At 34.7% G+C, this 23,677-nt stretch overlaps 1 protein-coding gene across 6 annotated transcripts in view; it reads left to right on the top strand.

Annotated features, from left to right (window-relative positions):
• The window catches only part of ATP13A3 (ATPase 13A3), an 88,410-nt gene that overhangs the window by 16,066 nt on the left and 48,667 nt on the right, over positions 1 to 23,677 (top strand). For 5 of the 6 annotated variants that reach the window (XM_045851004.1, XM_045851007.1, XM_045851002.1 and 2 more), the window contains 11 exons: positions 7,166 to 7,264; positions 8,600 to 8,773; positions 10,862 to 11,050; positions 11,335 to 11,405; positions 13,083 to 13,163; positions 14,334 to 14,403; positions 16,125 to 16,259; positions 16,696 to 16,768; positions 19,075 to 19,206; positions 22,718 to 22,897; positions 23,173 to 23,330. In XM_045851004.1, the coding sequence (XP_045706960.1) occupies positions 7,214 to 7,264; positions 8,600 to 8,773; positions 10,862 to 11,050; positions 11,335 to 11,405; positions 13,083 to 13,163; positions 14,334 to 14,403; positions 16,125 to 16,259; positions 16,696 to 16,768; positions 19,075 to 19,206; positions 22,718 to 22,897; positions 23,173 to 23,330 (1,314 nt within the window). In that variant the 5' untranslated portion in view covers positions 7,166 to 7,213. The remainder of the gene's footprint in view (positions 1 to 7,165; positions 7,265 to 8,599; positions 8,774 to 10,861; positions 11,051 to 11,334; positions 11,406 to 13,082; positions 13,164 to 14,333; positions 14,404 to 16,124; positions 16,260 to 16,695; positions 16,769 to 19,074; positions 19,207 to 22,717; positions 22,898 to 23,172; positions 23,331 to 23,677) is intronic. The other variant, XM_045851006.1, reaches the window with a different exon arrangement.

Genomic DNA, 23,677 nt, shown 5'->3' with positions numbered 1-23,677 from the left:
AAATTTTAATGTCTTATTTTGGAAGCAGTTCAAAAAAGAACTGAAACAAATATTTAGCAGAAAATTTTCATTTAAATGGGTTTTTATGCTTAGTTTTATTTTACTTTTATTATTAAGAGCCAGCTTTTGAAAGCTCTGCTAATACCAACAATTGGAAGGAATTGCTATTGGTAAGAAAAATTTGATTATTATGATCTAGAAATTGACTTAATTTCAAAATGTGAATTCCAGCAAACCACCAAAGTTATACTTATGTAAGTTAAATAGATTTTAGAAGTTTTATATTAATTCTTTAAATGTCTAATTAGATTTATGATAGATTTGAAATGTTCTCACCTTAACAAGTAGTATGTTTTAAAATGTGTTTATATAGATTTTTATTTTTATGGACTCAATTGTTAGGGGATTTCTGTTTCAGTGTGTTTTTAAAATTTATATATACATTTATTATTTGTATATGCTTTAAAAATAAACTTGAAATTGTTGCCTCATTGGATTCTACTAAAAGTTCATGTGAAAGAAGAATTCTTGGTAATTTCCTATGAGGTATAATATGTTTAAAGAGAAAAAAAATTAGTGGGCTTTAGAGCAACTTTTTACTTAAGGTATTTTTAATATTTCAACTTTGGTAATACTTGGTAATAGTTTAAATTTTTACATTAAAAGCTAAATTTTGGAGAAATAACATTTGTAAAAAGAATAAGGTAATATTTGGTTAAGAATTATATTTTTTAAAGTATGAAAATAGATTCTTACAGATAGCACACCATGTATCACAAGTCATTTAAAATAACTAATTGGAGTGTTTTTGTTTTGGTCAGTTTTTAGCTGTAGAAGATGAGAATATAGTTATGTCAAGATATTTGAGAAAAAGGTTTTAAATAGTTATAAGTACATGGACTAAATGAAAACATTGAATTTTAAGGGTAATTCTTCTAAAATTATAAGACGCATGATTACTTATCTACTGATACATTCTACAGTGAAAAAATGGGATTTACAAAAGCAAGGAAGCACATCTCTATTTGTAGGCAGTGGATTAAAAAAATGAGTAAAGAATTAAATTCAAAACCAAGCAGTATGAATTTATGAGTAATGCTTGGTATATAATAGGTTCAGTCAATTGACTTTAGACTTACAGAGGCAAATTTCTCAAGATTTATGGCCTTATGTACTAGGAATAAAGATTTTTTTTTCCATTTAAAAGCTTCTGATGGGTACTTTTAATGATTAAAAAAACTTTATGCATAATTTCTTAGGCTGAAAACTAGATTAGTATAATGAACTCTCATGTACCTATTACTCAGCTTTTAACTTGGCTTTAGCAGTATTAATTTATGGCCATCCCCTGGCAATTAAGATAAGATTTTTAAATTAATTTTTAAAATTTGGTAGTAAGTTCAAACCTGCAAAAAAGTTGGTGTATTGGTGTAAAGTTGTTCATCATATTTTTAAATTATCCTTCTGGTATCTGCAGAATCCGTAGTGATGTCTCTTGCCTTATTCCTATGTTGGTAATTTGTGTCTCCCCCCACCCCCTTCCCTTTGAGTCTAACCAGAAATTAGAAATGATCAATTTTATTGATCTCAAAGAACCAGCTTTTGGTTTCATTGATATTTTCCCTCCATTTTTCTGTTTATTATTGCATTGATTTCTACTCTGAATTTTATTGTTTCCTTTTCATGCCTACTCTTGGTATGCTTTGCTCTTTTCTCCTTTCTTAAGGTAGATGCTGAGGTCATGATTTGAGACCTCTCTTTTCAGATACTGGAATGTAGTGCCATAAATTTTCTAAATATTGTTTTAGGGAAACACTACAAATTTCATTTTCATTTATCTTGGAATACTTTGTATTTTCCCCATTGTTTGTTTGTTTACTTATAGGTTTTTAAAGTATATTATTTTGTGTCCAAATATTAAGGCTTTTCTACTTACATTTCTTTTTTTTCCTTTAAATTATTTTATTGTTCAGTTACAGTTGTCTGTATTTTCTCTTACACTTCTGTTATTGGTTTCTAATTTAATTCCCATTTTATTCAGAACATACTTTGTATGAATTAAATATTTACATGTCCCAGAATATGGTCTTTCTTGGTAAATGTTCTGTGTGCACGTTGAAAAAAATTATAATTTGCTGTGGTTGCATAGAGTGTTTTGTAAATACCAATTGGGACCACCTGATTGATTATATTATTTAGTTCTTTTATGTACTAGTGTTTTTTAATCTACTTGTTCTATCTCTAATTGAGAGAGAGGTATTAAAATGAAATCTCCAGCAGTAATTGTGAATTTCTCTATCTCCTTCTGTTGATAGTTTTACCAGTTTCTGCTTTGTGTATTTTGAAGGTCTGTTAAATGTATGTGTTTAGGATTATTATCTTCATGAATTGACACCTGTGTCATTATTAAATGGCTTTATCCTTGGTAATGTTCTTTGCTTTGTAATCTGTTTTGTCTGATTTTAATACATCACTCCAGTTTTACTTTGAATAACTTTTGCATGGTATATCTTCCTTCCTTTTACTTTAACTTACTTGTGCTTTTGTATTTAAGTTGCATGTAGTTGCCTATAGTCTTGCTTTTCTAAAACACAGTCACAATCTTTGCCTTATAATTATGTTTAGACCTTTTACATTTAATGTAATTATTGATACGGTTAGGCTTCAGTCAGTCATCTTGCTATTTTTTTAAAGATTTATTTTTAGAGAGAGTAGAAGGGAGGGAGAAAGATAGGGAGAGAAACATCAATGTGCAAGAGATGCATCAGTCAGTTGCCTGTTGCATGCTCCCAGCTGGGGACCTGGTCTGCAACCCAGGCATGTGCATTGACTGGGAATCGAACCAGTGACCCTTTTGTTTGTAGGCTGGTGCTCAATCCACTGAGCCACACTAGCCAGAGCACTATTGGTTTTTAATTTACCTCATCTTTTCTTTATTTTCTCTTTCTCTCTCTTCCTCTCTCTCTCTCTCTCTCTCTCTCTCTCTCTCTGTTACATCACATGAGTATTTTTTATGGTTCAGTTTAAATCCTTTGTTGATTTTTTAGCTATGACTTAAGTCTTATTTTAGTGGTTACTTTAGAGTTTACACTATACTTCTAATTTTGTACAGTTTCCTTTTAAGTCATATAAGACTTCATGTATAAGAACTTTACTGAAATATACCTCCATTTCTCCTTGTTTTTTATGCTGTTATGTATATTTACCACATGGTTACCATTTTTTGGTGTTCATCATTGCTTTATATCGAAATCCATATTTCCATCATGGTGGGTTTTTTTTCTAAGACTTTTTAAAAACTTTTTTTATTTGTAGGTTTGCTGCTGATGAATTTTTTTTCCAGCTTTATTTGATTTTGGAAGATATTTTTGTTGGGTATAGAATTGTCTAGTTTTTTTCCCTCAGTACTTCAAAGATGTTGCCCTGCTCTGCTGTCTTTTCACCTGCATCGTTTTTAGTAAAAAATCTGATGTCATTCTTACCCTTGTATGTAACATCTTTTTCTGCTGGCTCCTTTCAATTTTTTTTTTATTATTTATTTTAAGTAATTTGATGATGACATGCCTTAGTATAACTTCTTAATGTTTTCTTTGCTTAGTGTTAGTTGGAATTCATGGATCTGTAGGCTTATAAATTTTTCATCTGATTTGGAAACTTTTTGGCCATTATATTGTTACATTTTTTTTTATTTTGATCCCTCCCAAGTTTCATGTATGTTAGGTCACTTGAAGTTCTCACAGCTTAGTGGTGGTTGTGGCATGTATGTCTCCTGTTTTTTTTCCTGTCCATTTTTCATTCTGGATATTTTATTACTGTGTCTTCAAGTTTATTGATTTTTCTTCAGCCATGTCAGATGTGTTAATTTTACCTACTGTATTTTTCATCTGAGATACTGTATTTTCTATATTATGTTCAATTTGATTTTTTTCCATATGTCTCTGCTCAGCATGTTTAGTTTTTCCTCTTGGTTTTTACATATAAAAACTACAATTACAGCAGCCATTTTAATGTCCTTGTTTACTGAGTCAGTTTTCTACTGATTGATTTTTCTCATTATGGGATGTATTCTCTTCTCTTCTCTTCTCCTCTTCTTCTTCCTCCTCTTCCTCCTCTTCCTCCTCCTCCTCTTCTTCTTCTTTTTCTTCTTCTTCCTCCCTCTCTCTCTCTCTCTCTCTCTCTCTCTCTCTCTCTCTCTCTCTCTCTCTCTCTCTCTCTCTCTCTCTCGCGCACGCGCACCTGTTAGGTTTTATTTGGATGTCAGACATGGTGACTTATTGGGACTAGGTATTTTGTATTCCAAAAAATCTCCTTGAGTTACTTAGAAACAACTTTATTCTTTCAAGTTTTAAAAGTGTTGTTAGGCAGGACCACCAGAGTAGTTGAGGGCTAATTTGATCCCACTACTGAAGCAAAACCCTTCTGAATACTCTGATTCCTTGTGACTAATGAGGTTTTCACTGTGGTTGGCGTGAGTCCTGATCTTCTCAGGTACTCTTCCCAGGTCTGGGTGAGTCCTGATGGTTTTTTCCTCTTAAGCCTTTTGGGTGGGTCTTTCCCTGCCTAGCCTCTGGTACTTGCCTCACACTAAGCCCTGATCAGTACTCAGCAGAAGACTTGAGAGGGGGATCATCTTGCAGGTTTCTGTGTCCTCTCTCTGTACAGATCTCTCCACTGGTAATCGGCTTTGCAAACCTGATCATTTTGATGCCTCCCCAAACTCCCAGATTCATCTCTCCATTTTAGGGAGACGGCTTTTCTTCCCTTGGGTTCCCTGCCCTCCCTTTTTTGCAGCCTGTAGACTCTTCAGTTTGTAAACTGAGATCATTGTCAAGCTCACCTAGTTTGCTTCTCATCTCTGTATCAGTTTCCTTCATTGCCTAATGTCCAGTTTCTTGAAAACTGTTGTTTTATATATTTTGTCCATTTTGTGGTTGCTGTTATTTTAGGTGGGAGAGCAAATCTGGTTCCTGTTTTTCCATCTTGGTTGAAGCAGATCTCCATATATAAGAATTTAAAATAGTTTCTCCTCTTATGAAACATATTTTAGGTAATGGTGATGGAAAATGGGGATCAAAATTATATGTAATTAATTATCAAAAATCCTGAATGATGATCCTGAGATTTAGTCCATAACTTATGGGAGAACCATACAAACTAATGGTTAAGAACCCCAGACTGGTGTTCTTTTGTGGGAGCAGCATCAGGGCAGAGTGCCTTTGTGATACCTTTTGAAAGTAGGCATGTGTACTTTTAAATCTTGTAGTATTGGGCTATACTTTAAACATTCAGGTAACAACTGCTAATGTTTTAGGGAAGAGGTTGGGCTTGTTCATTCTCCTCATAGTTTATAGCAGCAGGTATGGCCCTTGAGCATAACTGCCTCTGAAGTCATTGATTTAATGGATCATTCTTAACATGGTAGGAGCATGATTCAGGGCTGTAACACTACCCTAGACTGAAAAGAAATGGTTAGTAAATTTCCCAAAGATTTTGTATGATAATGTGGCTTCTTTTGGAGAAGTTGGACCAGATAACCTCTGAAGTTTCTTTTCCAAGATGGCACTAAGTCATTCATATATATAGTGCATTTTATTTCTGTAAAAAGCTGTGGGTCTACTCAGCCCATCTTCAGGGCTTCCAGAAAGTAGACAGGTACTGGGTGCTGGTGTAGGAGGCATCAGTATTTTTATTGGTCATTTTGTTGATGACATAAATCAGGAAATTTCAGTAGTCTTATAGGATTAGTTTAAAATCCTACAGTTGGTTTTACTTGGCTATTAATTCATATCATGTAAACATTAAACGGCTATTGCTATCTTAGCACAAATTCTTCATTAGATCATTCACTCAACAAGTATTTTTTGAGTGCCTACCATGTGTCAGGCCTGTCCTATACATTGGCCAGATGAGTTAGAGGTATGGCATCTGTGATGAGGGAGATAATATTACCTACCATTATTCTGCAGAGATCAGCCTAAAGCAGTGGCTCGCAAACTCTTTGAGCTTAGACCAGTAACCTTGAAAGTTTGTTTATGTGCATTCTGTCTTTTGATACCATGTTAGTTAAAGCTGATATATCTTTGAGAATATTAGTTTAATAAGATGTAACAGTAATTTATTATATATTAAATAACATTTTTCTGAAAATATCTATTTGCCAACCCCCCAAAAAAAATTTTCATGAGAAAACATGCACTGTCTCACAGTTTGCAAATCTCTTTAATGTGTGGCCAAATTTCTAACGTTTGAAATTAATCTAATTTTTTTCATATAGGAAAAAAAAGACTTTGTCAATGAGCTCAATGAATTTTCTCCTAGAAAAACAGCATGGGTAGTCAGAAACAATCATACGATTGCTTTAGTGGACTTGGAATCAGAATGGGGGAGTCAGTCGAGTGACCTCCAATAGAGGTTCACCTGCCGTAGGGATTGACTCATGGCCAGGGGATGTTATTCATGTAACAGATGCTCTGTAAATATTTGTTGAATGATATTTTAATCTCTGAGAGGTTTGGGGTGGTTTCATTGCTAGTGCTTTACTTCACTCTACTTCAAGCAATAAATTGTGTGAAGCACTTTTATGGCACAAGTAGGTTTCTTCTCTGGGTTTGGGGAATGAAAAAGAAAGATTCTATAGTATATAGTTTCTCCCAGAATTTTTTTTTAAGGAAGTCAGTTTTATTTTATTTTATTTATTTTCAGAGAGAAGGTAAGGGAGGGAGAAAGAGTGGGAGAGAAACATTGATGTGGGTAAGAGAAAAGAAACATCATCAGTTGCCTCTCACACGCCCCCAACCGGGGACTGGTCTGCAACCCAGGCATGTGCCCTGCCTGGAAATTGAACTGGTGACCTTTTGTTTCACAGGCCTGGTGCTCAGTCCACTGAGCCACACAAGCCAGGGCTCTCTTAGAATTTAAATTGTTCTGTGGCAAGGCTATTGCTATTACAAATTAATTAATGTAATATGTCAAGTTTTGTGTTAGTGAGTAATGCAGCTTCAACAACTAGCAGATCACTGAAAATGTGATTAGAACCAACTAACACTTTAGTGATTAACTTAAATACCAGTCGAACTTCAATTACATGTATCACAACAAGAAATATAAAAATATGAGGTTATGCAGTCTACTAAAATACTTCCCTAACATTTGTTTCATTTCTCAGTTGTCTTCAACTGTTCTGAAGTACAAGACCTTTCAAATCACTGTAGATATGGACAAAGAAGAAAGGAAGACTATCAACCAGGGTCAAGAAGATGAAATGGTAGGCATTATTTATAATTTACTAAAAAGTGCAAAGAATTTATCTTTGTAACTTATTACTCTAGGTGGGTAGAAAAGTACATTAAAAAAACTCCACAGCTAAATAAATGTGATTTTTCTCCTCGAGACTGTTTTTGAGTTGGGATTATGTAACATTTCTATTTGTTGTTTTTTAGAGTACTTCCTTGTTTCACTTGGGAACTGTTACAATTTAGAGGAAAGAAGTATATTTTTTCATTTGGTAATTTAAGAAGTTGTGCTGGCTAATGCTTAAATATAATCCCAAATACAAGATTTCTAATTTTGACTTATAAAGACATTTAAAATCAGCTTAATAAAAAAACAACTCTTTGTGTATGCGAGGGGAGATAGGGTTGTCAGGTAAAATAGTGTGAGACTTAATGTTACAGTTTAATGTCAAATATGAACTTCAGATAATCAAGGAAAACATTTTTAGTATAACATGTCCCAGATATTGCAGAGGGCAACAAAAAACTGTGTTTGTTTTGTTTTTTTTTAATTTGGAATTTTAATTTAACTGGGCTCTTGGAATGTTCATTTGCTAAATCTGGCAACCCTTGTTATGTTATGGGGATCATGTAGCCATGTTACTGAAACAGTTGAAATGATCTGAGTCAGGAAGTCACATTGGTCAGTCTCAGTGGTATTAGGACAATTAGTTAATAATTTGCGGGGAAGAATAAAATTAAAACCTATCTTATCTAAATGCAGCACCATATTTTGGGTTATATCCTCAAATAGATATAAGACAGTGGAAAAACTGGTGAAATCCAGATAAAGACTAGGTTTCTTTAAAATAATGTACAGTGTTAATTTCTTGGATTTTAATAAATGTGCCAAGGTGTAACTTTAGGGGGAAGATTGGACAGAAGGGTGTACAGGAAGTCTTAATATTTTAATAACTTTTCTGCAAATTGAAAATTATTCCCAAATTAAAAGTTTGTTTTAAAAAAATACCCTACCTTATAACAAGGTAAATTCTGGGAGAATTAAAACGATAAGTTGAAAATGGAATTATAAAAGTTGTAAGAAAGTAAGTATACTGAATACAAATATCTATATGTCAGTGAGGAAGATTACTAAGGATAATATCAAATGTAAAACTGGAATATATAAATATTAACAGATATAGCTACTTAAAAGTATACCTTTGAGAATGAGCTTGTCAGAAACAAAATTTAAAGATAAACTATGAGTTGGGAAAGTACTTGCAGTTTATCTGACAAGATAATACCACCCATCTGGAAAACAAAAATTTTAGAAATTTCTCTTTCATACGATCTGATGATTGCTCATGATTACTGTGTCTATGCAGGAGATATATGGCTATAATTTGTGTCGCTGGAAGCTTGCAGTTGTTTCTCTAGGAGTGGTTTGCACTGGTGGCTTTCTCCTCCTCCTCCTCTATTGGATGCCCGAGTGGCGGGTGAAGGCGACCTGTGTTAGAGCTTCAATTAAAGACTGTGAAGTGGTGCTGCTGAGGACTACTGTAAGTCCATAGATTTACTTGGAGCTGATTGAGGAGTAAAGTCAAGTCTGTGGGTGTACTTTGTTCAAAATAATATATGAAGAAAACAACACTTCTAAGATGAAATGAGGAATACTAATTCTAGTATTTCTAAAGCATCTGTGTTTGAAGTGAATATTTTCAGAGCAATTAGAGTATAAGGAATCTTAAAGATGATCAAATCTACCCCTTCTTTTTAAGCTCTTGATGCAATGAGAGATCTGATGCTTGTGTGTCAAGGTCACTGAACAGTTAGGACTATATCTTAGATCTCTCATTCACTAGATCACCTGCCTCTACTTTGTGATGCTGCTGCATCCCTGGGTGTGTGTGTGTGTGTGTGTGTGTGTTATCCTAATGGAAGCATTTTTTTCTTTTAAAAATTATGTTGATAATACTATTACATTGTTCCAATTTTCCCCCTTTGCCCCCTCCACCCAGCACGCCCTGTTCCCTCGGCAGTCCCCACTCCATTGTTCATGCCCGTGGGTCAAGTTCTTTGGCCACTCCATTCCTAGACTGTACTTTACGGCCCCATGGCTGTTCTGTAACTACCAACTTGTACTTTTTAATCCCCTCACTGTTGGGAACCACCCTGACTGGTATCAGAAGCTGAAACCCCCACCTAGGCTAAGGCTAAGGCAACGCCCTTGGAACCGTAAGCCAGCAAGGAGACAAAAGCTTATCTCCCTGGCAGGAATGCTGCTTCTGCTGCTTTATTCATAACTGAACCCCCAAAAGCTTGGTCGGTTAGCCAAAGACGGGTAAGATTCCCCAAGGGGGGAACGACCTAAGACAGGCACGATCACTTTGGGAGGCCCCCCAAAAGAAGGACTTGGGGGGCTGCAGCAAAAGGGGGTGATGGACCCTCGCTCCTCAGCTTTGACATAGCCTGAGCTCTCATCGTCTGGGAGAAAAACCTCCTTGTCTCTCCGTTGCCTTAGTTCTCTTGCTCCACCTAAGCCTGAAACAATGACAGGGTGGTGCAGCTCTGTGCTGAAAAGGGCGGATTCCCCAGGTGATCAGGCCTAAGAAAGAATATGTAAATTACTGTGAAACCTGCTTTGTTTAGAATGCTCTCAGTTGAATGAGAGGGGTCCAAGGAGGAAGTTAGTTTGTTCCTCAGTCTTACAGCTCTTTGACCCCGACTCAAAATAGACCGGCAGAGTTCCTTGTTTTCTATGGTTCCTTACTTCCCCCTAATGAGTACTGTACTTTACCTGAATTATTATGCAAAATGAGCCTAATAAAAGCAGGTGTGGACGGTAAACCAGGGTGTTCCCCACTAGGGGGGGTGGCCTTTCGTCCCTACTTCCCCACAGAAACTAGTTTGTCTCTGTGCATGTGTGTTTTTTCTTGCGTGTTTTTCGTCGAGCCATCCACAGCGTTCCGTGGTCACTGCTGGCCGGGGACCCATGCAACACCTCACCCCTTCACCCATTTGCCAACACCTTCCTCCTGTCTGGCAACCATCAAAATATTCTCTGTATCCATGATTCTATCTCAGTTCTTATTTGCTTAGTTTGCTTTTTATTTCAGTTGTTGACAGACATGTATTTATTGCCATTTTATTGTTCATAGTGTTGATCTTTTTATTAAATAAGTCCCTATAACATTTCATATAGTAATGGTTTGATGATGATGAAATCTTTCAGTTTTTTTCTTGTCTGGGAAGCTCTTTATCTGCCCTTTGATTCTAAATGATAGCTTTGCTGCACAGAGCAATCTTGGCTGTAGGTCCCTGCTTTTCATGACTTTGAATATTTCTTGCCTGGAAGCATTTTATATGAAGTTTTAATATCTAGTCACAGTATGTTGATGGGTAAATTAAGAAATTACTGGTGAAGTTTTATGGATATTGTGTCAGTAAAGTACGTCATTTAAACGGTGAGCAATAGAAAGTGCTTCATGTTTGCATTTATGCATCTATGAAATGGTGTAACATTTAGTGAGTAGGAAATGATGCTTTCTCAATTAGGGATGAGTAAAAATATGTAAAGAATGGAAATTAAAAAATATAGGTGGTTATATAATATGCATAATTGACTTTTTACCTTTTTCTCTTGCAAGGATGAATTCAGAATGTGGTTTTGTGCAAAAATTCGCTTGCTTTCTCTAAAAACTCATCCATTTTCAAGTCCAAAATCTATGGCTAATGTGGTTTCAAATGGCCATGCTGTTCTTTTATCTGAAAATCTGGATCTCGCTGAAGAGAACAGACATGAGATAAGCAAATATTCACAGATGCAGTCAGAACAGGTATTGTGATCTTTGTCTCAAAGTTTTTTAAAAAGAGGATTAACATTTTATGCTGTCATGGATAGTCTAATTTTGTGCTTGCATTATTTTTGAGCTAAACTCATATGCATATAAAATACTCATTTGTCACTATAACAGGTTAGGTAATACTAGAAAACACAGATTACATGTCATATGTGATCACTAACTTTAAATTGTTATTATATGATAGATTTACTAGTACACTTAATTGATAACATGTGATGATAATGCTTTTTGATGTAACATTTATGTGTGTTCTACAGATTCGTTATTTCAGTCACCATAGTGTAAAATATTTCTGGAATGATACCCTTCACAATTTTGATTTCTTAAAGTAAGTAATTTTCTTTTGTTTGGATTATATTATGGATATACTGAAAATGTTTTAGATAGAAAAGAATTCATTCTAGTGTTATATAAAATTGAAGAGGTTTTTATTGAGTAACTTTTATTCACTTATTCATTAACTCCCAGTGTTTATTTGAAAACTGATTTGCCATTTTAGGATAAAGCTCACAACTAGTACCTTGGCAAAATGTATATAAAAGTTAGAAGCAGTATGATCTTAAAATCCAGTGAGTGTGAGGTTTTTTTTGTTTTTTTGTTTGTTTTTGAGGGCTCATCTTGAACTTTGAGTGTAACTCCCTGAACTATCACTTCCCAATTTGTTCACAGTTCCACCCACTTGTATTGGAGGAATGAAGAGATAAAAAAAGTTAACTTTACTATGTGGATAAAATAGGACATTGTCAAATGTGTTAAAACTTGAGGAGAGCAAATTGGAGCATTATCTTAAAATTTATTTTTGTGGAGGCTTCAAGTTATATTTAAGTACTAAATTATTAGCCGATTTTTATTGCTTTTGTAAGTTAAAGTGATTCTTATAACATTCAGCTATCATTGCTTGAGGGTGCTAAAGGAATCCTAACATTAGCAAGGCAAAGAAAATCACCTTATGAATATTTAAAATATTCATGCCTGGTACCCTCTCACCACCACACTAAAGAAGTGGAATATTCTGGAATGGACCAGGGCATTTCCACATGCCTAGTTCCGAACACCATTCCTAATTAAGAACCGTTGCCTTAAAGAACACAGCCAATGAGCTGTCATTTTGATTTTTAAAAAACTGACTTGGGGCTGATCCCTGCTGCCTTTGGAGAAGTCAGCTTCGGTGGGGAAAAATGTCAAACATATTGTTGTGTAGCCTCTGCTAACCATAGAAACTTGTAGAATTTAAGCTTATCCCAATGGTAACAGTTAATTATGGAGCTTACTTTTCCTATCTGGAAAAAAGTGGAAAAGGAGTGGAGTTAAATGATGTGTAAGATTCTCTTTAGAGTTCTATGACTAGTACCTCAGTTAAAATCAGCTCAATTAAGACATTTTTTGGGGAGGAGGTTGATAGGTTAGTTGAATCCCAGTTTCAGTTGTTACAGATTTTAGCCATTGCCTATGACTCATAAATTCTGTACTCTGTGTTAGATCAGGGAAGGATTTGGGTTGTTGCTTTTGTAGAAGGAAAATGAATGAATAGGATTTCTTAGTATGAGGCTTAAAAAATTGAGGAGGGGGAAACTATATAAATAAAAAGTAAAAGGTTTTTACATCTTTAGTTTGGAATTCTCATGCTAGTCATACTTTACCTTTAATTTTATTAGTTTAATTATTAGCTCCTAGCTAATTAAATAATTATTTAGCTAATTAAACTGATTTGGCACACAGCCTTAAAGGATAATATTGTTATATAAACTTTAATATTTAGAACCATGTTATCATGTGATACATACATTGTATAACTTAGTTGCCACATTTGAAACTCAGACCTTTCATTATTGTTTATGTTAGGAATTTGAGATTTAAAAATTCTCATTCATTATTTCAATTTTTTGTTAAGGATTTCTACTTGTAAGGAAGTCACACTTTAAAATCAGGAATATAGAAAAATGAGGCATTAAGACATTTGGATATTTTAAACTTTGTTTAAAGTAAAAACTTTGGATTTATTTAGGGGACTGGATGAAGGTGTTTCTTGTACGTCAATTTATGAAAAGCATAGTGCAGGACTGACAAAGGGGATGCATGCCTACAGGTAATTTTTATCCAACTAAAGTCAGATCTGTTATCGAAAGTCCTAAATACAGTAGTGTATATAGTCCACCCTTTCACCATATAGTTGTACATATTAACAGTTATTTAAATATTATAGACACAGTTGTGGACAACTTATTCATACTTTGAGTAAGGTTATCTCTCAGTTTAAGAATTAAAAAAATGTTGAAGCTTATGTTTTGAAGTTGATATCCCTGAAAATATACCATATTTCATCGATTCTAAGGTACACATTTTCCCACATTTTAACATCTCTGAAAGGATGAGTGTCTTGTCATCCTTTATCTTTCCTGATGCTACATTAAATAATGGGTATATCTTATAATTGATAGTATCTTAGATTTTATTGACATGTATTGGGAATAACAAACATGAGCTCAAATTTACTGCAGTAAATTGTAAGTTGGGAGAAAAAAAATTTGTAAGTTGGGAGATACGATCTTTTTTATCATGTTATTCTCTGCTAAAGTTTACAAATATATCAGTGTATTGCATATTTTAAAAATAAGTGCCATTTTAAAATCAAATTAGAAATTTTCTTATCTCCTGTAGCATGTTTTTTCAGTGTTAGAATATTAAAAACTTTATTCTTTTTAGACTTATACTTTTTACAAGACAAGAATTACTCTATCACATATGAAGTACTATTTTAAGGAATTTAAGTGGAAAGATTTAAGCAACTTTTCTTAAGTTTTTTTTAAAGTTAAACATACGATATTTTGAAATAAACATTCTCCGTACAATACTATTATGAGAAAAAATAGTATAGGGTACCTCAAGTTTATTTAGTCTTTTCAAAATATTAATTGCAATTCAAAATTGTTGAGACCTGTTGTGTTCAAGAATGGAAAACAAAGTCTTTGCTGACACAATTATTGTAGATTAGTGGGAAAGATACTTGTCACACAAAAATATATCAGATGAATGAAACAAAACGATAACAGTATAGTTATCTAGTATTGACCAACTTGATTTAAATATTATAGGTAGAGAATTCAAATTGTAGAAGACAAGTGTTTGGAAACATGAATGCTTAAGTTCTAGATTTAGGAGCAGTCTGTAGATTGAGCCTTATGTAATGAATCACCTTCCCAAAATTATACTATTATGTGATATAATGTAATGCTATTATTATATTTTCTTGCCATAGAAAATTGCTTTATGGAGTAAATGAAATTTCTGTGAAAGTGCCTTCTGTTTTTAAGCTTCTAATTAAGGAGGTAAGACTATTGTACATGTGTCAGCATTTGTGATCAGTGGATTTGTCAAGTTGTAAAGAGCCATGATTTAAATAATAAAACATTATTAGTTTTCTGTTTTCTCACTCTTTCTTGTTATTTTCTTTTGTTGTTGGTTTTTGTTTTTACTTGGAGAGTAACACTGGTGGAGAAATAATTTGATGTATGGCTTATCTTTTTGCTTTTCTGTTTTTTTGTTGCTTTTCTTATATGTAGAAGTTTTTTCCTTTCCTTTCTTCCCTAAGGAAGTCACACATCTAAATTTTGCCCTTACAAGTGTATACTGCTGCCTTTTTTGTTTTCTGATTTTTCAGTTTATCATGTTTTATTCTTTACATGGCATTTTGTGGTACATTATTGGAAACTAGATGTTATACCAAAAGTTTGAAGTAGAAAACATGACCTGATGATCATATGGAGGAATTTGCACTTTAGCATGGGAGGAAAACATGTCAATAGTTGTTGCAGTGACTGTTCGGTTGTAAGTGCTGTAGAAGAAGTATGAGTAAAGGTGGTGCGTGTGAAGGAAGAGAGGAAGGGATGTTGCCTAGCAGCACTAGGCTCTCCAGTTTGTCTTTTGATTTTTTTATTTTTCCTGAAGATCAAGTTAGCCATATTGAGTGAATACTTTTAGTAGAAATAACATTGTTTTCCATCAGTTCTTGAGGATGGCCATGTAATGTTGCTTTAGAACATAGCAAAGTGATTAGGAACTAGAAAGCCTGGTTTGAAATATGGTTCCATCAGTAACTAGCCTTGATCATCAGAAAAATTTTTTTCTTTGCTGCTCTTTTATCTATAAAAGTAGAGTAAATCCTGTCTGAATATCTCATCTGATTTGGAAGTAAAATGGGCTTATATATATAAAGTGCCTTGAAAAGTATGAAAGCATTAACTTTAAGACATTGTGGGTTTATTAATGAAATTTATAAAATACTATGAAATTTGGGTAAATGAAGTCCATTGCAGGGCTCCTGTATCTCTTTTTATACAGGTTTTTTTTTTTAAAGATTTTATTTATTTTTAGAGAGGGAAGGGAGGGAGAAGGAGAGAGAGAGAGAAACATCAATGTGTGGTTGCTGGGGATCATGGCCTGCAACCCAGGCATGTGCCCTGACTGGGAATCGAACCTGTGATGCTTTGGTTCGCAGCCCGCGCTCAATCCACTGAGCTATGCCAGCCAGGGCTTTTTATACAGGTTTTGATCTTCAGTTATTTCCTTAGAGAAAGCAAAACAGTGTAACTTACGTTTTTCTTCCCTTTGGACTGTAGCAAACCTTTGACTTAACAGTAAATTATATTTATAGTTCATAAAAAGTAAACATTTGTTCCAGTTGGTTAAAACTTTTGTATCTTTTAGTAGCCTAGCATTTATTGTTAAGTAAATGTATTTTATTGCTAAAGCAGAATGAAGAACAGCTAAATTCACACCTTTTAACTGTTTCTAGGTTTGGTGTAAATCAAATGTATGTAAATAATTTAAGCTTATTTAGCCACTAGTAACTTAATGGTTAAAAAAAAAAAGTGTGATGCTAGTATCTTGCCCTCCTCTTTGGTAGTACATGTTGCTGTAGGGACCATAGAGCTTACCCTGTAGGTGTCTTGTTGGTTACTCCTTAAATGAAAAAGTAGGAAATCTGTTGGTTATAACTATCTCATTCATTTTTACTTAAAAATCTTGTTTGGGTTTTTTTTTTCCATAGGTTCTCAACCCATTTTACATATTCCAGCTGTTCAGTGTTATACTGTGGTGCACTGATGAATATTACTACTATGCTCTAGCCATTGTCATTATGTCTGTAGTATCAATCCTAAGTTCCCTATATTCCATTAAAAAGGTAAGTCCAACTTATGGGTTTCACAGCTGTATTTGTATTTTGTAAGGTGTATAAAATAGTACTTGGTACAAAGTAATACTCAATACAGCTTTTGTTTTAGTTAATATGAATATGAATATGTCTTTTTTTTTTTTTTTTTTAAGTGGCGTAAGACAGATGTTTCTAAGAGTCAGATTACTACTTAGAGTCCCTAGGGATCTTAACATAGACTAGAATACTGGTTCTACTGTTTTCAGGGATAAAGTGTTTTCTTATTTCGTTGTTAGCTAAAACATTGAATAATTTTTTAATCTTTTATTCTTGACATTTTTAAAGGCAGAATTATAAGCATTCATTGTATTAACTTACATTATTTTATAGCATCCTTGCTTTTTAATATCTTGAAGAGTACGTTTATATTAGCTCCTTTTGAAAAACTTTTTTTTTTAAATTTCAGCAATATATCATGTTGCATGACATGGTGGCAGCTCACAGTACTGTGAGAGTTTCAGTTTGCAGAGTAAATGAAGGTAAGTACTTCAGGTGACTATTGACAAAAATAAACCAAAAAAGATTACCATTAAGCAGTAATATATGAAGCAAGCCATTTGTAGCATATATACACACAAATTAATTTCTTAAGAAATAAAATGTGTTTGGATTTGTACTCATCTTTGAGTTTGTATCAAATTCATTTATGTAAAATTGTTTTTTCTTTTTTTACAATGTAGCAGATTCTGAGAATGCAGTGATTACCAAGATGGACATAGTCTTTTCTATCACTGAATTTCAGACTAGTTGGAAAGAGAGATGATAAGCAGTAAAAATAAAGTGTGACAAATGCTATGATAGGGAGAGGTCAGGGAGCTTATTAGACATTAGAAAGAGCTCATTTTACTGTAGGTGTCAGGGACAGTTTCTTCGAATATAAGTATTTTTTAAGTGATTGATCTAGTCAGATAAGAAGTAGGTGAGAAGGTGGTGGTATGGTGGAGATGAGACTGGGAGAGGAAGAGGGTGCTAAGTGCCCAAAGGCCTGGTGTTTGGTCATCAGAAAAACTGAAATTCAGTGTGGCAGATGTGGAAAGCTGATGATGGACAGCCTTTTAAGGCATGTTAAGGAATTTTGACTCATTCCAAAGTGCAATAGAAAGCTATCGAAGGGTTTTAAGCAGTGGAGTGATCTGGTCATTATTTGCCTTTTGGAAAAAAATTATTCTGGCTGCCATGTTCACACTGGTTTAGAGGGGAATAATATTGAAGGAATGAAATGGATCAAGGTGAAGGTTGTGGAAATGGAGAGAAATGATATGGGTTTGAAAGATATTTAAATGTGGGCATTGAACAGGATTTTACAATTCATTGAATGCAAGGTGATAGAGCATTACCAGGCTGGGAAATGGACATTGGTGCCATTTAATTAATAGAAGGAGATGCAGAATTGTAGGGAAAGATTATGCTATGGACATGTTAGTTTGGTGAAATATTGAAGAGATAAAGTAAATAAGGGGGAGGTAGCCACTTAGACTTATCAAGAACAGTAACTCAGTCTCCATTTGCTTGGCTCAGTATACCACATCGAAATGTAGACAGTTTGGCCTAGCAGGTTACTTCCTACCCTGTGCTTGCTGGGGACTTGCTACTTTAGCTGGGAGTATCTGTCTCCCCTAGCTGCAGTCTTAAATGTGTCAGCTAATTGGTGCTTCTCTTCCTGCTCTGCTCCTGCTAAAAATACTGGGGATACTAGGGCTTATATATCATTCAACTTGTCCTGTCCCCTTTGTATAATCTAACAACACATCACTGGTATTTTGCTTCCTGGTAGACTTAAGAAGAGTAGAACCTCAAGTGGTGTTAACAGCTTTAAAAGAGTTTTAAAACCAGGTATCTTATTTAAAAATGAACATTATTATATTTACTATGTACTAAATATTATTAGAATTCTTTGAAAGTTTTTTTCCTCATAGCTTAGTACACTAGTTTTTTATTATTTTTTTACAAAAGAGTATTTGTCCTACAAACTAATGTCACAAACAGTAGTTTTTCCTTACCCATTTTTGTTTATAAACTAGTGTAACTATCTTCTGAGTGTAGTGTTAAAACTAGGTGGGAAAAAGAATTAGGAAGCAAGAGAGAATGCCCAAATATAAGACAATCCTAAAGAAAAACTAGTAACTTGGGGAGATCTTTTTAAAAAGTATTTCGTTAACTTGAATCTAATATACAAATTTCTAAGGAAATAATGAACTAGATAAAATATCACAATGTTTATAAATTTATTTAAAATAATATCTAAAATACTACTAGGACTATTTTAGGAATATTAGAAGGCAGTGAGACATTATAGGTTATAAGTAGTGGCAGTGAGAAAAATACTGTAAAAAATGCTGTTAAAAAGAGAGTATGCTAACATTTTCAATGCTTTCCTCTGTTTCCAAGGGGTTATAGAAATCTAAGTTTACCTATTGCAGGGGAATCTCATGAGAACTTACTATTTTCTAAGAGGGCTAGTAGCTGAAATTGATACTTGAGTGTTATTATGAGTGTCAGAGCCCACCCACCTGTTGGGTCAGAGCGGACTTGGCATCATCTGTGCACAGTTGGCGCCCTGGCAGGGGAACATCCTTAAACACCATGTGTTGTTGGCTTAAGGAATAAGAAACTTACTTACTAAAACTTTTCATTTATTGGAATTTTCCTGTTTAACTCCATTATATTTATAACATCTTACTGAGATCAGGTGATTTTTTGTTTGCTTATGTTGATTCTTATGTAAGTTGAAGAATATTCTTTTCAGACTTTCCCCTCTCCCCCCATTTTCTTTCTTTAAATCCAGAAAGTGAAGAGATTTTTTCTACAGACCTTGTACCAGGAGATGTTATGGTCATTCCATTAAATGGGACAGTCATGCCTTGTGACGCAGTACTTATTAATGGTACTTGCATTGTAAATGAAAGCATGTTAACAGGTAAACTAAACAAAATGGGTAAAAATTAGATGAGTTGTTTATAATGATATTGGATTAAGTGGTTACTGATTAATTTATTTCAAAATTGACTATGCCATTTGTATTCTTTATGAGTGTTATGAATGTCGTGGGTATTGAAATGTTTATTTTTATTCTGAGGGGACCAAATTCTGCATTTTTCTCAGCTGCTATACTAAATCACTATTCTGGCTATCACTACATTTCTTAGCATGCTCCTGGTCATTCTTTTGACATGAAGAAAAGCTTTATAGTAAGGGAAGAGGAGAAAAGTCCTTAGCCTACAGAGAATGGAGCATATTGACTTCCCTATTTGATGTGTGAAAAGTGGCATAAAGACTGTATTTCTCGTAAAGCGGGGAGAAGTAGACTTAAAATGATTTCCATTTGGAAATTCACAATCTAAAGATAGAGCTTTATATATTTTTTTATCACATAGATTTTTTTATTGTCATAGTTAATCTGGTAAGAAAGGGATGTTTATATATTTTCAAACTTAAGAATCCTGTCTTAGACATCTGGTCAGGATGGAGGTGTAGGTAGACATGCTTCGCTTCCTCATGCAACCACAGGGAGAATTACAACTATATCTCAGAACAAACAATAAACAGAACTGTCAGAAAAGCAAGCTGTATGGAGGTCTGACAACCAAGGACTTAAAGAAGCCACATTCATCCTGATGGGTAGAAGGGGCAGAGGCGTGGAGACAGGCGGAGAGACAGCGGTGGCTGAATGGGCAGTCCCACACTCAAGCGTGGTGGATAAAAGTTGGGAGGGATACCTTGGGAGTGAGTAATCCCAGTTGCAGGCAGACAGCACAACTCAGGGTTCCAGCACTGGGAAGGTAGATCCCTATAGCTTCTGGCTATGAAAACCAGTGGGGATTGGGACAGCGGAAGAAACTACTGGATTTTCAGGATACTTCGTTTAAAGGGCCCACGTGGACTTAGAACATATGTAAACCCACCCACTCTGGGATTCACCACCAGGGCAATAGCTTGAAGGGTGCTAGTCGAGTGTGGGAAGTGGATGAAATGACTGGAGATGGACAAATGTCAGGCAAACCTCCAGAAGCCAGGCAGTGACATTTCCCCCTCTCTGAGCCCTCTACCCACACAGAACCACAAAGCTGTAAAGTGGGTTGCCCTGCTCTGCTATTACCTAAGGCTCCGCCCCACATAATTTACAGGTCCCTTTTCCAAGAAAAGGAGTAAAAACAAGCTTTACCTAATACACAGAAACAAACACAGGGAGGCTGCAAAATTGAGACAAAGAAATACAGCCCAAATGAAAGACCAGAACAAAACTCCAGAAGAAGAACTAAACGAAATGGAGATAACCAACCCATCAGGTGCAAAGTTCAAAACACTGGTGATGAGGATGCTCAAAGAACTCATTGAGTATGGCAAAAACATAAGGGAAGAAAGGAAGTTTACCCTAAGTGACACCAAAATGTACAGGGAACCAACAGTGGAGAGGATGAAGCTAAGAATCAAATCAATGACTTGAAACACAAGGCCAGGAAAAAGCATTCAGTCAGGATAGCAGGAAGAGAAAGTAATTAAAAAAAATGAGGATAGGCTTAGGAACCCTCTGGGACAAATGTAAATGTAAAAACATCCAAATCATAGGGGTGCCAGAAGGAGAAGAGGACAAGCAAGAAATTGAAAACTTACTTGAAAATATAATTAAAGAAAACTTCCCGAATATGGTGAAGGAAATAGACATACAAGTCCAGGAAGCAGAGTCCCAAACAAGTTAATCCCAAAGAAGGCCACACCAAGACTCAGAAGTAAAATGCCAAAGGTTATAAAGAGAGAATCTTAAAAGCAGCAAGAGAAAAACAGAGTTATCTACAAAGGTGTTCCCATAAGACTGTCAGCTGATACATCAAAAGAAGCTTTGCAGGCAAAAAGCGACCGCTAAGAAGTATTCAAAGTGATGAAAAGCAAGGACCTAAAACCTAGAATACTCTAACCAGCAAAGCTATCATTTAGAATGGAAGGGCAGATAAAGTACTTCCCAGACAAGGTAAAACTGAAGGAGTTCATCATCACCAAGCCATTATTACATGAAATGTTAAAGGGACTTCTTTGAGAAAAAGATCAAGACTATGAACATTTAAAGGGCAACAAGTTCATATCTGTCAACAACTGAATCTAAGAAAACAAACTGAGCAAACAAGTAGAACAGGAATAGAATCATAGATACGAAGATTATTTGGAGAGTTATCAGCTGGGAGAGCAAATGGGGAGGATGGGGGAAAAGGTGCAGGGATTAAGAAGCATAATTGGTAGGTGTTAAATAGACATAGGGACCTCAAAAATAGTATAGGAAATGGGGAAACCAAAGAACTTAGACACATGACCATGGACATATGAACTAAGGGGGGTGGATTGCTGGAGGAGGAGGGTACCGGGCGGAGGGGGGCAAAGAGGGAAAATATTGGGACAACTGTAATAGCGTAATCTATATATAGATATAGATACATATCTTTATGTATCTGCTATTACCTATTCCAAGAAAAGGAGTATGTACATGGGTCTCTTAGTAGGGTTTGATTCTTTACTGTCCTCTGTGACTACTGAGGATTTGAAAAGTGGCTAGTGAGACTGAAGAACTAAAGTTTTAATTTAAGTTAATTTAACTAAAAAGTCATGAGACTAGTTGCTACTATATTTGAAAGTACAGATACAGAACATTTTCATCATAGGAAATTCTTTTGAGTGGCTTTGGTTTAGATGATCTTTCACTTGCTGTCTAGTGACTTAAAAAAGGGAGGCACAGCCACATGCTCATCATAAAGTTTTATTTATTTTTTTAACTTCTGGGATATATGACATTAAAATTATATATCTATATCTCTAATTATTTATATATCATCTATATCTATGTATATGAATAAAAAGAATCTTGACTTAAAACACACACCTAAATATCCCCACACACTTGTTGGCTCTGAAGTGAGAAGTGTGGATGCTCCACAGAATTAAATTTGTGTTACAAAGAATTTAGCTGTTTGTTATTTGAGAGAACTACCATACTGCTTATTCTTCTCTTCCTTCTCCAGATGCCTTTTCTCTTTCTTATGCCTGTGTGTGTGTTTACTGGGGGGATAGGAGTAGGTCTTCACGTCTCTTCCTGTTTGAGGTCACGAAGTGCTGTGCACTTCTGTTCTTATGTATAAGAGAACAGGTCCTGAGGCTATAGCAACTTAGTGGGCTTCCTTATTTGAAGCTTGACACAGTCATTTCTAAATGATTATCTTTGAATGAAAAATCACTTCTGGAAATTGTGTGAGACAAGATTTGATATTTTGGAACAAGGAAATTGGTAGACAAAAAGCTAATTGAATAAGTTATGCTATCAATTTTGAGAACTCTTTTAATGGCTATTTAAATGGTATGATAAGTTTTAGTGTATTCAGCATTTCAAGTTGTATGTATTTGACACTGGTTTCCATGCTTTATTATTATTATTTCTTATTTTTAAGGAGAAAGTGTTCCAGTGACAAAGACTAATTTGCCAAATCCTTTAGTGGACATAAAAGGAATGGAAGATGAATTATATAGTCCAGAAATACATAAACGGCACACTTTGTTTTGTGGGACTACTGTTATTCAAACTCGTTTCTACGCTGGAGAACTTGTCAAAGCCATAGTAGTTAGAACAGGTAAAAAACATTTAATCTCTCCTTGCATGGTTTAGCATATTCGATGCCTACATAATGTTTAAAAAGGGATTCTGTGTTGAATATTGCGACAGCTATGTATGGTGCATACCCTGTTTGGGGTACTGGAAATATCAAGGGGAACACTAAATTATGACTGTCCACTAAGCTGTACACCTGAAACCAATACACACTAAAAAAAATACACACACATACATCCTGTTTTGAGAGATGATTCTCATTTTCTTATATGTCATTTTCTTTAATTTTTTTAAAAGGATTTAGTACTTCCAAAGGACAGCTTGTTCGTTCCATATTGTATCCCAAACCAACTGACTTTAAACTCTACAGAGACGCCTACTTGTTTCTTCTGTGTCTTGTGGCAGTGGCTGCCATTGGGTTTATCTACACTATTATCAATAGCATTTTAAATGAGGTATGTACATGGGTCTCTTAGTAGGGTTTGATTCTTATTGTCCTCTGTGACTACTGAGGATTTGAAAAGTGGCTAGTGAGACTGAAGAACTAAAGTTTTAATTTAAGTTAATTTAACTAAAAAGTCATGAGACTAGTTGCTACTATATTTGAAAGTACAGATACAGAACATTTTCATCATAGGAAATTCTTTTGAGTGGCTTTGGTTTAGATGATCTTTCACTTGCTGTCTAGTGATTTAAAAAAGGGAGGCACAGCCACATGCTCATCATAAAGTTTTATTTATTTTTTTAACTTCTGGGATATATGACATTAAAATTATTTGGTATTACTTAATTGGAGGTACTT

This window comes from Phyllostomus hastatus, unplaced genomic scaffold (genome assembly GCF_019186645.2).
Source record: "Phyllostomus hastatus isolate PE091 unplaced genomic scaffold, TTU_PhHast_1.1 phas_contig_86, whole genome shotgun sequence".
NCBI classification, from domain to species: Eukaryota; Metazoa; Chordata; class Mammalia; order Chiroptera; family Phyllostomidae; genus Phyllostomus; species Phyllostomus hastatus.
Note: the sequence above shows the minus strand (reverse complement) of the source record. Positions and strands in the feature narration are given on the sequence as shown.